Source organism: Bos indicus, chromosome 13, assembly GCF_029378745.1.
Source record: "Bos indicus isolate NIAB-ARS_2022 breed Sahiwal x Tharparkar chromosome 13, NIAB-ARS_B.indTharparkar_mat_pri_1.0, whole genome shotgun sequence".
Classification (NCBI taxonomy): Eukaryota; Metazoa; Chordata; class Mammalia; order Artiodactyla; family Bovidae; genus Bos; species Bos indicus.
The window spans coordinates 2,490,822-2,508,241 of record NC_091772.1 but is presented as its reverse complement, the minus strand read 5'-3'; the positions used below and the strand labels follow the sequence as shown (position 1 = coordinate 2,508,241).

The 17,420-nt window shown below is 39.3% G+C and overlaps 1 protein-coding gene across 1 annotated transcript in view; it reads left to right on the top strand.

The window, feature by feature from the left end:
* The window catches only part of PAK5 (p21 (RAC1) activated kinase 5), a 421,808-nt gene that overhangs the window by 363,431 nt on the left and 40,957 nt on the right, over positions 1 to 17,420 (top strand). The window contains exon 4 of the mRNA XM_019973040.2: positions 12,089 to 12,874. Coding sequence (XP_019828599.1) covers positions 12,089 to 12,874 — 786 coding nt within the window. The remainder of the gene's footprint in view (positions 1 to 12,088; positions 12,875 to 17,420) is intronic.

Sequence of the window (17,420 nt, the reverse complement as noted above, 5' to 3'; positions counted from 1 at the left end):
AGAGAAAACCCAATTACTGTAATGACAAAATCTTGATCTCTACAAAATTCACAGAACCTTCCTTAGATGCATTCTGTTAATATTTTTTTTATATTTTCTGTTGAACATAATATTTATAGTAAAGGAATTTGTTTATTTGGATTTTGCATGATTAAGACTATTGCATAATTTATTTAAAATGGCTTTAATGGTTAGAAACCCTCATCACCTCCTCCACTCTGAGATACCCTGCCCTAATTCTCATATTTTGCAGGAGTATGTGATTCTCGACTGACTCACCTGATTAGCCTCACTCTCTGCGGTTATCAAAAAAAGTATGTGTAGAAAACTGAAAGAAGTTAGAAGATCTGAGTTCTTTTGATGTTAAAAAAAATAAAAGCCAACATTTCTTCCCATAAGGATGAAAGTATATCAGAGCTGTTTGTTTGTTGGGATTATGTACCCAGCTGTTTCTAGCCATATTCCTTGTGAGAAAAGGGGAATAGGTTCTCTGCAAAGAGGGTACAAGTTTAGATGGCTTGTTTGAAAGTCAGTTATTTTCTAAGAGGCCCTGGCTTATTCTTGACTCAGGGGACTGTCTAGCTTATTGACCTCCTGAGAAGTGTTTACCAGAAAGACAAAATGAAACACATTTTTGAGGAGGATAGAAGTCATTGTTTCAAAAAAGAAATGTGAGGTCTTATTAGGGCAAAGCTGTTAATTACACACTTTATTATTGTCAGGGTTAATACAGCTTGTGAGAGCAGAGGCACTTTTTCATCTCTTTCCAGGATCAAGGGGAGACAGCTGTTCTTAGGGACAGATCCATTATAGCTTATCACTGGCCAGCAGCCTCAGAAAGAAGGACCATGAAATATGGCTGCTGTCACTGGGAGCCAGAGCTGACGGTGAGCTGGTCCAGGCACAGAGGAGAGACAATGAGAACCATGGCGTCAAACTCAAGTAGATTGGGTTGCATTGATTTTTAATGCCTGACTGGTCTGCAGCATGAGATTTACTGGTACTCTTGCAGTTATTGTATTATTGATCTCTGCAAAACTGCACAATCTTGCTTTCATAAACATCAGATGCTGAAAGTAATAAATAATAGTTCTTATCATTCGAAGCCTGGTTAAACTGTGTTGTAAAATTCTGTATGTTTGGATTTCATTATCATCCCTTTGCCAATTAGGAGTCCTTTAAAGTGAAACCCAAGTCATGGAAACACAAATTGCCTCCAGTTAAATGTGTTTTTTCTGATTAAATAAGGTTATTATATCCTTCTTTTAAAAAAAAAATTGGAGGATGAGTCAGCAATTTATTTTTAATGTTGACATTTTCTTAGCCCCTTCTTGTTAACACTGATTTAATAGTTTTCACTGAAGGAAAGAAAATTAAGAGGGATTCGTGTATACCATCAGTAAACATTTTCAAATGCTATAAAGGAGATCCAAGAAAATGCCTCAGGTAGACTGTGCTTTCAGTTCTAGGAGTTTTGTTTGTTTTCACTATAGATGAAATTTTCTTATTTCCAAATGTTTGCAACCACACCTTCATTTCTGTGGTACTCAGCTTTTATGTATCAATAATTCCCAGGCTTGGAACTTTATGGTAAGATAATGATGCTGTTGAATATGTTCTAAAATGTTGAGATCTATTAAAGTCTTCATTTCGGTTAAACATAAATATTGTACATCATAGGAAAGGCAGAAATATTGACCAACTATAGCAATAAACAACCACAACATCAAAAAATGTACACAATATGTACATAGTTAACATTACTTATGTATTAATATATATGATATATTTAACACTATGCTATATATAATAATAAAATATGCATTATATATTTAATAGTGTATATATATATATATTGCTGAATCCTATTATACTGAAAAGCATATCTTGGTCTAACTTTTATTTTTATAAAAGTAACCCTGATTATAGGAGAATCTGGAAAATACATAACACCATGAGTATGTCACCAAGTCCAAACTCAGTTCTGCTTACCACACAACAGGCCAATAAATCAGGAGACCAGTTGTTTGAAAGAGGGATAATGATTTTATTCAGAATGCCAGCAAGCAGAGAAGATGATGAACTAGTGTCCCAAAGCAACATTTTACCCAATTAGAATTCAGGCTTCTTGTATATTGAAAGGGGAGGGCATGTGGTTGATTGTTGCAACTTCTTGGTATCAGAATCCTTTGTTCTTGCAGCTGTCCAGGTAGGTCAGGTCATGATATTCCTATAAGCCTCCAATAAGACAAATGTTATTCTCTGTTCTGCAGCATTTTATCTCTATATAAATAGAAGAGTGTTATACTTTTAAAGGTCACAGCCTCCAGAATGGGTTATCCTGTGTATTTCTGGCTTCAGGCAACATTCTTTTACAAAAGGTGCAGAGCCAGCATGACTAAGCACAGGCAACAGAGCAGAGAGGCTTAAAGTAAAAGACCAACAAGGAGTCAGATTCGTTCTTCTCTATTACAAGTACAAAGTGTGAACAACAGACTAGCAGCAGCAGCCGCATTTGAGATCCAGAGTCTCAGACCCCTCCTCAGACCTACTAAGTCATAATCTTCTTTAACAGGGGTTTTGGTGATTTGAGTGCACCTTAAAGTTTGAGAAGCACTGGTCTAAAACACAAACCACCCTTAAGCTCCCAATTAAACATTAAAAGCCCAGGTTTTTTTTTTCTAATTTTATTTTATTTTTAAACTTTACATAATTGTATTAGTTTTGCCAAATAACAAAATGAATCCGCCACAGGTATACATGTGTTCCCCATCCTGAACCCTCCTCCCTCCTCCCTCCCCATACCATAAAAGCCCAGTTTTATTAATTTTTGCGACTAGTCAATACATTTTTTAAAAAGATACAAGTGCTAATCTTGACTTGAAAGAATTCCATTTTTTAGATATAATCAGAAGTAGCCATTTAGTGTATATATAACAATTGGTCAATGCAGATGGTGACTGCAGCCATGAAATTAAAAGACGCTTACTCCTTGGAAGAAAAGTTATGACCAACCTAGATAGCATATTCAAAAGCAGAGACATTACTTTGCCAACAAAGGTCCGTCTAGCCAAGGCTATGGTTTTTCCAGTGGTCATGTATGGATGGGAGAGTTGGACTGTGAAGAAAGCTGAGCATCAAAGAATTGATGCTTTTGAACTGTGGTATTGGAGAAGACTCTTGTGAGTCCCTTGGACTGCAAGGAGATCCAACCAGTCCATTCTGAAGGAGATCAGTCCTAGGATTTCTTTGGAAGGAATGATGCTAAAGCTGAAACTCCAGTACTTTGGCCACCTCATGTGAAGAGCTGACTCATTGGAAAAGACTCTGATGCTGGGAGGGGTTGGGGGCAGGAGGAGAAGGAGACAACAGAGGATGAGATTGGCTGGATGGCATCACTGACTCAATGGACGTGAGTTTGAGTGAACTCCGGGAAATGGTGATGGACAGGGAGGCCTGGCGTGCTGCGATTCATAGAGTCACAAAGAGTCGGACACGACTGAGCGACTGAACTGAACTGAACTGAACTGAACTTGCCCAATATCACAAGGCTGATAAGTGGTGTGAGCCTAAGATTCAAAACAGGGATAATAAATACGTGCTACTTGGTTTTCAAAAAAATATTTCTTCAGTTCAGTTACTTAGTTGTGTCCGACTCTTTGTGACCCCATGAACCACCCCACTCCAGGCCTCCCTGTCCATCACCAACTCCCGGAGTTTACCCAAACTCATGTCCATTGAGTCAGTGGTGCCATCTAACCATTTCATCCTCTGTTGTCCCCTTCTCCTCCTGCCTTCAATCTTTCCCAGCTTCAGGGTCTTTTCAAATGAGTCAGCTCTTTGCATCAGGTGGCCAAAATATTGGAGTTTCAGCTTCAGCATCAGTCCTTCCAATGAATATTCAGGACTGATCTCCTTTAGGATGGACTGGTTGAAACTCCTTGCAGTCCAAGTGTTGGGGTCCTTTAATGGACCAGAATCTGGTGGTCCAGAGTAGATGATAAGAAAGTGAAAGAAAGAGAGCCGGAGGGAGGGAGAGAGAGAGAGAGAAAGAAAGAAAGAAAGAAAGACATGGGGACCCAAGCTCTGATGGAGCAAAGGTATTTTATTAGCAGAAATGCAGGCTTATATATCTTTAGTAAGATGATTACTCAGCTATTACACAGCATGAAATTTTATCAATAGCCACAATATGGATTGTCTAATACATACAAGGTGGCTGATGTGGAAAAGAGTCACTGAAGGGAGTTACTGACAGGAATCCAAGCAGATACAGTTTCTCATGATCTCAGTCCTGAGAGCTGCATGCAGCTCTACTCATTCTCAGAATAGGAACTGATAAGGAACAGAGAATTTATGAGAAACAGCACATAGGAATCCTCCTGTTAAACATTCCTTGACATCCAAGGGACTCTCAAGAGTCTTCTCCAAAACCACAGCTCAAAAGCATCAATTCTTCTGCACTCAGCTTTCTTTATAGTCCAACTCTCACATCCATACATGACTACTGGAAAAACCATAGCCTTGACTAGATGGACCTTTGTTGACAAAGTAATGTCTCTGCTTTTTAATATGCTGTCTAGGTTGGTCATAACTTTCCATCCAAGGAGTAAGCGTCTTTTAATTTCATGGCTGCAATCACCATCTGCGGTGATTTTGGAGCCCATAAAAATAGTCTGCCACTGTTTTCACTGTTTCCCCATCTATTTGCCATGAAGTGATGGGACTGGATGCCATGATCTTAGTTTTCTGAATATTGAGCTTTAAGCCAACTTTTTCACTCTCCACTTTCACTTTCATCAAGAGGCTCTTTAGTTCTTCACTTTCTGCCATAAAGGTGGTGTCATCTGCATATCTGAGGTGATTGATATTTCTCCTGGCAATCTTGATTCCAGCTTGTGCTTCTTCCAGACCAGTGTTTCTAATGATGTACTCTGCATATAAGTTAAATAAGCAAGGTGACAATCTACAGCCTTGACATACTCCTTTCCCTATTTGGAACCCGTCTGTTGTTCCATGTCCAGTTCTAACTGTTGCTTCCTGACCTGCATACAGGTTTCTCAAGAAGCAGGTCAGGTAATCTGGTATTCCCATCTGTTTCAGAATTTTCCACAGTTTATTGTGATCCACACAGTCAAAGGTTTTGGCATAGTCAATAAAGCTGAAATAGATGCTTTTCTGGAACTCTCTTGTTTTTTTGATGTTCCAGTGAATGTTGGCAATTTGATCTCTGGTTCCTCTGCCTTTTCTAACACCAGCTTGAACATCTGGAAGTTCACGGTTTACATATTGCTGAAGCCTGGCTTGGAGAATTTTGAGCATTATTTTACTAGCGTGTGAGATGAGCGCAATTGTGTGGTAGTTTGAGCATTCTTTGCCATTCCCTTTCTTTAGGATTGGAATGAAAACTGACCGTTTCCAGTCCTGTGGCCACTGCTGAGTTTTCCAAATTTACTGGCATATTGAGTGCAGCACTTTCACAGCATCATCTTTCAGGATTTGAAATAGCTCAACTGGCATTCCATCACCTCCACTAGCTTTGCTCCTAGTGATACTTCCTCAGACCTACTTGACTTTACATTCCAGAATGTCTGGCTCTAGGTGAGTGATCACACCATCATGATTATCTGGGTCATGAAGATCTTTTTTGTATAGTTCTTCTGTGTATTCTTGCCACCTCTTCTTAATATCTTCTGCTTCTGTTAGGTCCATACCATATCTGTCCTTTTTTGAGCCTGTCTTTGCATGACATGTTCCCTTGGTATCTCTAATTTTCTTGAAGAGATCTCTAGTCTTTCCTATTCTATTGTTTTCCTCTTTTACTTTACATTGATCCCTGAGGAAGGCTTTCTTATCTCTCCTTTCTATTCTTTGGAACTCTGCATTCAAATGGGTATATCTTTCCTTTTCTCCTTTGCTTTTTGCTTCTCTTCTTTTCACAGCTGTTGTAAGGCCTCCTCAGACAGCCATTTTGCTTTTTTGCATTTCTTTTTCTCAGGGATGTTCTTGATCCCTGTGTCCTGTGCAATGTCATGAACAGAGTCCATAGTTCATCAGGCACGCTATCAGATCTAGTCCCTTAAATCTACTTCTCACTTCCACTGTATAATCATAAGGGATTTGATTTAGGTCATACCTGAATGGTCTACTCAGTGAATAGTCTTTTTTTTTTTTTTTCTTTTAAGTAGTGTTTAGCTCATAGCAATATTTCTTCTTCCATATTAACAAATGCATAGAATTCTGTTTATTGGATTTACACTATAATTTTGCATGTGAAGTGAACATACTTTGGCCATTCAATGACAAATGCAAAGAAACAGTGAACTTCCCAATTCTAAGGTCATAGATTAATTTGTATGCTGAAACGGTGACCCTCTAATCCCCACAGAAATCTAATCTACACATACTGGGCAATAAAAAAACAGTGGAATAGTTGTTTATGATAGTTTAGTTTTTACTTTTTCAAATGTAAGATATTTATAGCACAATTAATGAGAGAAAACTCTATCCCAAATTATGTTATTGCTTTCAGTTCAGTTCAATTCAGTTCAGTCACTCAGTAGTCACTTAAAAAAATCCTTACAGATAGTATAGATATAGATATTACAGATAACTATTATACCTATCTATAGATATCACTCTCCACATAGGTGGAAGAATGGGTGGATAGGTGGATGGATGGCTGGATGGATGGATAAGATAGATGCCTCTTTTTGTCAACTATATTCTTTTCTTTCAGTATTCTCCAGAACTGGAGTTAATTTCAAGTCTGCCCACTCAAATCATTAATGAACTTGTAAGGGTATTGGTGGGGAAATAGTGAGATTTGAGGACCCAGCAATTTCAAAGGAAGTGGTCAATAATGTTCTGATCTTAAAGGAGTCACATCATACAGAGAAGGCTTCTTCTTCTTCTTCTAAATATCTGTGTCCTGGTAGAGAATTTCCAAGTCTAGCCCTCAATACAGTCATTTATTAATTTGCTGAAGATGAACCAACAGGTGTTCTGGATAGAAATTGCAAAGGCAAGTGATTGTGATGCAGGTGTGAGCAGGGAGCGTGTCTTCTGTGATCACACTCGTCCTGATGGCCTTATATATGCAGCTCTGTAACACGTCCTGGTCATCTGTGTGCCTCAGTCACTCAGTAAGTGACAGTTTACACATGTTGTTCTCTCTTGGACCTGGCTTACAAATTCTCCTCTTCCTGAAAACTTTCCTAGATTTTTAGTTTGTTTTTCTCTGATCTTTCCTTTACTCTATAACCTTCACCTTTTTTTTTTTTTTTTTGGTGGCTATAGTCCATTTTATTGCCACTATTGCCTTTCTAGGTATATATCTTTTTTAATTAATTTTTGTATTTTAATTGGAGGCTAATTGCTTTGCAATATTGTAGTGGTTTTCACCATACATTGATATGAATCAGCCATGGGTGTACATGTGTCCCCATCCTGAACCCCCCTCCCACCTCCCTCCCCATCCCATACCCCAGGGTCATCCCAGTGCACCAGCCCCGAGCACCCTGTCTCATCCATCAAACCTGGACTGGACAAATAGAAAGCCCAGAGATAAATCCACGCACCTATGGACACCTTCTCTTTGACAAAGGAGGCAAGAATATGCAATGGAAAAAAGACAATCTCTTTAACAAGTGGTGCTGGGAAAACTGGCCAACCACTTGTAAAAGAATGAAACTAGAACACTTTCTAATACCATACACAAAAATAAACTCAAAATGGATTAAAGATCTAAACGTAAGACCAGAAACTATAAAACTCCTAGAGGAGAACATAGGCAGAACACTCTCTGACATAAATCACAGCAGGATCCTCTATGACCCACCTCCCAGAGTAATGGAAATAAAAGCGAAAATAAACAAATGGGACCTAATTAAACTTAAAAGCTTTTGCACAATGAAGGAAACTATAAGCAAGGTGAAAAGACAGCCTTCAGAATGGGAGAAAATAATAACCTTCACCTTGTAACTTACCTTCACTGATGAGTTGTATTTAAACATTCTAAATTCATTTTCTATTTGCACATTTGTGTCCACCCAAAGGCAGTCTGTTTAATGAGACTATCAGTGTGTTTTAAAACTGCTTTTTAATCCCTCACATCCTCCATCACCCTCTACATTTCTGGGGGCATCAGAGAAGTAAATAGTAAGGGGGAAAACTAGAATGAACCACATGGTACCAGATTAGATCCAGAGACGTCCATCTGAATTCATGTTAAGATTACTACAGATAGAGATGAATGGGTAGAATTATAGACATGTGTGTGTACATGGGTCACTTTACATGTGACTGTTGCATGGCTCTAGTCACTGAAGGGGCTTGGAGGCAGTGACACCCTGGTAGCAGTATGCACACCCAGCAGCCAGGCACTGGTTTCTAATAGCATCCTTCACTAAAAGGGGCCATGGCACCTTAGAGGAAAGGCTGATTTTAGGGCAGGGACAGAAAAAATACAAGCTAAGCTTAGAGTATTTAAGGTACTTTCTGTCACTCGGATAGTGCCAGAAAGTACGCAAATGATCAAAAAATAAAAGAATTGGGCCTTTTCATAGGGACACAGCAGCCAGTCTCAAAGAACTCTTAATAACCAAAGCTGAAACAATTTGAGCAACAAAACAACAAAGTACAGGTAAACTTCAGAGATATTACAAGTTCAACTCCAGACCATGACGATAAAGCAAGTTCTGCAGTAAATCAAGACCTACATATTTGTTGATTTCCCAGTGCCTATAAAAATGATGTTTATGCTATACTGTAGTCTATTGAGTGTACAATAGCGTTATATCTAAAAACAATAATGTCTGAAAGTATTTTAATTTTAAAATACTTTATTGCTGAAAAATGCTAACGATCATCTGAGCTATCAGTGAATTATAATCTTTTTTGCTGGTGGAGAGTTTGAAATATTTTGAGAATTACCAGAATGTAACATAAAGGCAAGAAGTGAGAAAATGTTGTTGGAAAAATGGTGCCAGTAGACTTGCTTGAGTCAGGGTTGCCATAAACCTTCAATTTGTTAAAAAAAAAAAAGAAAAGAAAGAAAGAAATCTGCAAAGCACAATGAAGTGAAGCACAATAAAAATGAAGTATGCCTGTATTGAATTATAACCCAAAGTATTATTCAGTTGCTAAGTTGTGTCCAACTCTTTGAGACCCCATGGACTGCAGCATGCCAGGCTTCTCTGTCCTTCACTGTCTCAGAGTTTGCTCACATTCATGTCCATTGAGTCAGTGATGCTATTTAACCATCTCATCCTCTGCTGCCCCCTTCTCCTTTTGCCTTCAGTCTTTCCCAGCATCAGGGTATTATTCAATGAGTTAGCTCTTTGCATCAGGTGGCCAAAGTATTGGAGCTTCATCTTCAACAACAGCCTTTCCAATGAGTATTCAAGATTGATTTACTTTAGGATGGACTGTTTGGATCTCCTTGCAGTCCAAGAGACTCTCAAGAGTCTTCTGCAGCTCCACAGTTCAAAAGCATCAATTCTTTGGCACTCAGCCTTTCTTATGGTCCAACTCTCACATCTGGTATATGACTACTGAAAAAACTATAGCTCTGACCATATACAGACCATTGTTGGCAAAGTGATGTCTCTGCTTTTTAATATGCTGTCTAGGTTTGTCATAGCTTTCCTTCCAAGGAACAAGCATCTTTTAATTTCATGGCTGCAGTCACCATCCACAGTGATTCTGGAGCCCAAGAAAATAAAATCTGTCACTGTTTCCACTTTTTCCCCATGTGTTTTCCGTGAAGTGATGGAACCAGGTGCTATATCTTAGTTTTTCGAATGTTGAGTTTGCAGCCAGCTTTTATACTCGCCTCTTTCACCCTCATCAAAAAACTCTTTAGTTCCTCTTCACTTTCTATCAAAGTATAAAACAAGTAAATATTCATGATTCTATCCCTACTGATTCAAATAAGTGATATAAAAATGAAAATAAATAAATAGGGAAAGTGGGCAAGTGTCCTATGCAAAAGGATTCCAAGTACTTTATGTAGATACATCCCATCAGGAAGGTAGATCTTGACTGGACACCCCTTGAGTATGGACTACACTTAGTGACTTGCTTCCAAAGAGTGCAGTGAGAGGGGAGAAGGAGGGAAGCAAAACTTTACCGTGTGAAAACTTGGCAACTATTACTATGGCCAGGTGATCAAGGTCAATATCATCAGCAATAGTAATGCTGATGGTGTGTATCCTGGATATGATGTAATGAAATTGGTATATTACTTTGTGATCTTCCTTCCGTAAACCAATAACCTCAGTTTAAACATGAGAAAAATACCAGATACACCCAGTTGAGGGACATTCTGCACAGTAACTGACAAGTACTCGTTAAAATTGTGCACGATACTGGATGCTTGGGGCTGGTGCACTGGGACCACCCAGAGGGATGGTACGGGGAGGGAGGAGGGTTCAGGATGGGGAACACGTGTATACCTGTGGCGGATTCATATTGATATATGGCAAAACCAATATAATATTGTAAAGTTAAAAAATGAAATTAAAAAAAAAAGCTTTCAAATTAAAAAAAAAATTGTTAAGGTCATCAAGGAAAGTCTGAGAATTATCTCATGTCTAAGGAGACATGACAAATAAAGGTAGTGAGGTAGACTGGATAGGACTCTGAAACACTAAGAAAAAAATCTAATGAAATCTACATAGACTGTGCTAAACAGTTTATGTTAACAGTAATGCAAGATGTTAACAACTAGCAGCTTTCCTGAAGTTTCAGTGGAGAATGGATACATCTGTATGTATGGCTGGGTCACTTTGCTATGCACCTGAAACCATCACAATATTGTTAATCAACTATACTCTAATATAAAATAGAAAGTTTAAATTAAAAAATGTGATTAATAAAAAACATTGGGACTAGGTGAGACATATATGAGACCTCTTTTTTCAGCTTCTCTGTTAATCTGAAAGTATTCCAGACTTAAACATTTATTTAAAAGAAAGGGTGAAGACCAAGGCTTAAGTCCAGAACTGACTGAGGGGGAAGAAAAACAATTTGTCTTTCACTGTGGTAGTTGGAGAAGCACTGATCTATAATACACAGGTCTAGGAGGACTTTGACTTTTTCTTCCAGTTTGAAATTGCTTGTGGTAACTGAGATGGCTTTGAACTCCTTGCTACTTCCTCCAAGGTATTTTTCTCTTGCATTCCTGGAAGTCTGAAGTCACATTTTGTTCTTTGTTCTTTTATCCGCCCTCGTCATATTTTACTGCAAACTTTGTCATTGTCAAGGTGCAGCTGACTAGCTCTGTAAGTACTTTCTGATTTCTTTCCGCTCCTGCTATTCATCCTGGTGTTATTTAGGTTCATTAAAGGGAACATTTGGGCTTGGCAGTTTGTCACTAAGGTTCAGGTACAACCACATCATTACCAAGCCATCCAAAGTTCGGCGATGATGATACCGATGATACACAGTCAAGAAACCATTACAGTTATATCACGTTTGATCACAAATTAAATCATATAAGTAATCTTCGTGCCATTCCCTATTTACAGCTTAGAAAGTTTCCTCTTCTATGAAATCTGATAGCTTCAATTATTATGTCTTTCATAAAAAGGTTAAAAAAAAATGTGCACCTCTTTCTGAGTATGTTACTGTTTAAGTAACAATGGTTTTAATTTTGGAAGTAATCTGGATAATGAATGTAAAAAGATAGTAAGTATACGTTTTATAAGCAAAGAGTTATGAACTTAAAATTATAATCATCAGCTTATTGTTAGATCGCTAGGGTTTAGTGAAGAAGCAATGAACTGGTACATAAAACAGTGATACCCGATAAATAGCTTCTAAATGGCTTTTTGATATTTGATATCTCTATTGAGACAGATAAGGAAGAATTTGCAATTTGAGACTACTGTTTAATATTTGATTTATTTCACCAGTCAAGAAATCAAAGAATCAACAGGCTTTTTTCTTTATCTTTTTTAATGAAATGCCCCTGGGGCCTATTTTCCTCTGTGGTTTAAACTGGACGGAATCAGGATAGGATTCTTCCATCAATTTGAAAGTGTGAAATGTTTTCTTTAAACAGTGTTCTCTTTATTATTCCCAGACAATCGTTAGAGGAAACAAACCCTGCAAGGAGACCTCCATCAACGGCCTGCTGGAGGATTTTGACAACATCTCTGTGACCCGCTCCAACTCCCTGAGGAAGGAAAGCCCACCCACCCCAGACCAGGGAGCCTCCAGCCGTGGTCCAGGCCATCGGGAAGAAAACGGCTTTCTCACCTTCTCGCAGTATTCCAGCGAATCTGACACCACTGCTGACTATGCGTCTGAAAAGTACAGAGAAAAGAGTCTCTATGGAGATGATCTGGACCCGTTTTATAAAGGCGGCCACTCTGCCAGGCAAAATGGGCACGTATTGAAGATGCAACATGGGGAGGCCTATTATCCTGAGATGCAGGCTTTGCAGTCCGACAGAGCCCGGTTTCCTGCAGATTATCATGCACACTTGGACTCACTGAGCAAACCCAGCGAGTACAGTGACCTCAAGTGGGGCTTCCAGAGAGCCTCGGGCAGCTCCCCTCTGGATTATCCGTTCCAGTTCATACCTTCTAGAACTGCAGGGACCAGTGGGTGCTCAAAGGAGAGCTTGGCATACAGCGAAAGTGAATGGGGACCCAGCCTGGATGACTATGACAGGAGGCCAAAGTCATCGTACCTGTGTCAGACGAGCCCTCAGCCTGCCATGCGGCAGAGGTCCCGGTCAGGCTCCGGGCTCCAGGAGCCCATGATGCCCTTCGGAGAAAGTGCATTTAAAACCCACCCCCAAGGACACTCCTACAGCTCCTACACGTACCCGCGCCTGTCTGAGCCCACAGTGTGCGTTCCAAAGGTAACGTTCACTGCCTCCCTCCCTCCAGCATGCGGGACCTCCACAAGGTGTGCTCCCACCACCCTCTTATTTGCATTCTAGAGCACTGGTTAGTCTGTAAGTGAGAATCTGTATCAAAATTCTGCCTGGTTTCCATTCACAAGCCCCCAGGGCAGAGAATTTAGGGCAAGGCACATGTATTCATTAAAATCAAATCCTCTGGGGAGTTCCTACAGGCTTTCTGGGTTAAAAGGCAAAAGAACATTTTTTTCCAAAAGATATCCTGCTATATTAGTGATAAATGTTCTGTGCTGGCACAGCAGGGTGTCTTGTGTTACAGAGTGTAGAGTTCTAGACTGCCAGAGGGAGTAATACAGTAGTTCCTCCACTCTGGTAAAGGGTACCTAGAACTGCCAAAAAGGGGAAAAAAGTCAGGATAATGGGTAAGTTTTAATAAAGTTAATTGTATTCAATTCAAGGGATTGTCGGTATTTTGAGAGTATTTCTTTCTACTAGGTTAGCGTTGACATGTCGTGTGTGTGTGTGTGTGTGTGTGTGTGTGTGCAACTTTAGGACGATAGATGGAATCTGGTTGCTAGGCCTTCCTTGGTGTGCTTTTTCTTTTGTTTTGTCTTATTGTAATTTCTCTTTTAATATTTTTTCTTAATGTTGTAAATTTGCTTTGAAATGTGGCTGGGTCATGATACCCCAAAGTTTGGGAACCACTGTTGGAGGAGTTACTGGCTTTACAAAATACCTTGGAAAGTGTGCCAGCACTTTGTTTTCCCAGTTAACTTAGAAATGTTTTTGCTACCTCCCTGCTACAGCTAAGTGAAGATGGGCCATTTGGCTGTGAGTTCTAGATTACAGAGGTCTCAGACCAGTTGAGGGAGACGTGGCTTCTAGAAGCATGATTGTGGACGTTTGCAACCCAATACTGTCTCTTCAACAGCTTGGTGAGCCGCACAGCGAATCTTGGAGGGCAGGGCTGCCTGCATCATCTGATTGGTTATCAATGCCCAATATTTTCCTTTGTTTGTTATTTTTCATAAACATAATCCAAGATATTGAAGTCTTTTAGGGACAAATTGAGAGTGACTTAAGCCATACTTTAGAAAAAGCAAAATAACAATCACTTTAGTTCCCAATATATAAAAATAAATCCTAAGGAAATAAAGACCTGAAATACATACCACCAATTAAAATTTAAATATTGAGAGTGCTTTCCATCTCACTGCATTATCTATTTGAACTACCATGATGAAGGTATCATGACTGCCTTTTCCTATGTTCTCCCCAGGGCAATGGTTGGAAAGAGGTCTGTCTAACTAACTGACAGACAAAAGCTCTAGGAAGCCATATGCACGTGTCATGATGCAGGAGATCATTTATGTAATTTCCTGTGCACATCACCCAACCCAAGGTTGTAGAGCATCACAGTTGTAGAATGAACTAAGCAAATTAACACATCCTGTAGCTGAATCTAGTTACATTCTCTAGTTTGTGAACATCAGTGCTTACTTCAGGAATAAATAATGTGATTTCTTTCAGCTTTACCAAGTTTATAATTGACAAAATTTTAAGATATTTGAAGTGTTCAAGATGATGATCTGATCTACATATACACTGTGAAGGGATTTCCCTCGCTGAGTTGACATTCATCACCTCACATATTTACCTTTTTGCTTATGTATGAGAAATTTAGGTTCTACTCTTTTAGCAGATTTCAATTCTACAATATAGTACTATCAACTACAATCACCATGTGATACAATCTATCCTCAGACCTTAGAGCTGAAAGTCTGTATCCTTTAACCAACTTCCTTTTCTCCACCTCCTAGACCCTGGCAACTACTTTTCTGTTCTCTGTTTCCATGAGTTTGACTTCTTCCTTTATTTTCTAAAATCCCACATATAAATGATACCAGTTGCAGTAGTTGTCATTCTCTGTATGGCTTATTTCACTTAGCATAATGCCCTTCAGTTTCTTCCATGTTATTGCAGATGACAAGGTTCAAGATTTGCTTCTCTTGTAAGGCTGAAGAATATTCCTTTATATATACATTTCTTTGAGTCACATTTTCTTGATCCATTCATTTGTTGATGGACACATAGATTGTTTCCATATCTTGTCTATGCTAATAATGTGGCAGTGGGCATGGGAGTACAGATATCTTTTCCAGATAATGATTTTGTTTCCTCTGGATATATACCTGGAAGCAGGACTGCTGTACTGTGTAGTAGTTCTACTTTCAATTTCTTGTACACTTGTGACTATGCCAGTGCACGTGCCCACCAACAGCACACAAGGGTTCTCCTTCCTCCACATCCTCATCGGTGCTAGTGGCAAAGAACTCTCCTGCCAATGCAGGCGACATAAAGAGAGGCAGGTTCGATCCCTGGGTCAGGAAGATCCCCTGGAGAAAGAAATGGCAACCCACTCCAGTATTCTTGCCTGGAGAATCCCTTGGGCAGAGGAGCCTGGTGGGCTACAGTCCATAGGGTCGCAAAGAGTTGGACACGACTGAAACAACTTAGCACACACACCTCTTTAATAATAGCTATCCTAACAGGTGGAGGTAGTATCTCATTGTGCTTTTAATTTGCATTTTCCTGATGATTAGTGAAGTTGAGCACCTTTTTATATGCCTGTTGGTATTCAGGTCCTTTGCCCATTTTAAAATTATGGTATATGGTAATATGGTACTTTTGCTATTGAATTCCTTGCTATGAGTTTCCAGAATACTGGATATTAACTCCTTATCAAATATGTGATCTAAAAATGTTTTCTCCTGTTCTGTAGGTTACTTTTTCATTTTTTTTTTGGCGGTTTTTTTTTTTTTTTTTTTTTTTTACGGTACAACTGAAGGTATCACATTTCCTCATTGCAAACTACATTACAAAGTTATAGTAATCAAAACAGGATAGTTTTGGCATAAAACACACTTAGATCAGTGGAACAGAATACACAATCTAGAAATAAACCCCACACGTGTGTAGTCAGTTATTGAAGAAAGAGCCAAGAATGTACAATGGGGAAAGGGTAGTCTCTTTAATAAATAGTGTTGGGAAAACTGGACAGCCATGTGTAAAAGAGTGAAACTGGGCTCCATTCTTAAACCAATGGAACAGAGAATTCCAGCTGTCCATGGAATTCTCTAGGCCAGAATACTGGAGTGCATAGCCTTTCCCTTCTCCAGGGAGTCTTCCCAACCCAGGCATCGAACTGGGGTCTCCTGCATTGCAGGCAGATTCTTTACCAACTGAGCTATCAGAGAAGCCTCTTTCTTTGCTCGGCAGAAGTTTTTTAGTCTAATTTAGTCCTACTTGTTTATTTTTGCCTTTGTTGCCTTTGCTTTTAGTGTCAAGTCTAAAAAAGTCATTGCAAAGAACAATGTCAAAGAGCTTTCCTCTAGAAACTTTGTGGTTTCAAGACTTTAATCCATTTGAGTTGAATTTTGTGTATGATTGGTTTAAGATAGGGGTCCAATTTCATTCTTTTACACATGGCTGTCCAGTTTTCCCAGCACTGTTTATTGAAGAGACTACCCTTTCCCCATTGTACATTCTTGGCTCCTTTTTCAATAATTGACTGCATGTGTGGGGTTTATTTCTGGGCTGTGTATTCTGTTCCACTGATCTAAGTGTGTTTTATGCCAAAGCCATCCTGTTTTGATTACTATAACTTTGTAATATAGTTTGCAATGAGGAAATATTATACCTCCAGTTGTATTCTTTTTCCTCAGAACTGTTCTGGCTATACATGGTTGAATATGATTTTTCTGTGCTGTATATTTGAATACTTGTGTTGAGAGCTGTTTTAGGTCATTGTCATTGAGAAAATTGTGTTCCGAGGCTTTAACCTTTTAGTCATGGAGCTGTATTTGGCCCATTAACATGTTTAGTTATCCAGCAGTCATTTTCAACACCTGGAAAATCAAGATATTTCACTTAGAATTCTCAGCTTTTGAGTCTCAGGTTTCTCTTGTGAAAAATGGAACCATTTGTTGTCCCTGGGCCCACGTTTCCGCATAGCATTGGAAACAGAACTGTCTGGAGGTAAAAGCTTGCCCCATTAGAAAAGATAGGCTCTGCCTAGCACACTTCACTCATTTTTCCCATTAAACTAATCCCTTGGGGCATTTGAGATTTAATATAACCACCAACATCCCCTGCCTATTCATTTCACAGAAGGGGACACTGAGGTCCAGAAAGTCACATGGCACACTTAAGGTTTCATTTGCTGATTACAAAACAAGAACAAGAATCCAGGCCTAGAGTTTCCCCCAATTCAACATTCTTCCCATTATATTGGCATACGTAATTTTAGGGGTTCAACTGCATTTGCCAGTAAAACCCACGAGAGGTCCCGGTGGCCACCAGAATTTTAGGTTCACTGGAGGAATAGAGAGAGGATGGAGTGAAGGATCAAAGCAGGGAGGGAGGAGGCAATAGGGAGGGGATAAATTGCCCCATCCTTACCATGCCCTCTTCTTGCAGACTCCCAAACATAAGGCAGAGCAGAGCTGCCCTAACATCTGGTTTTCTCAAACCCAGAAACTATGTA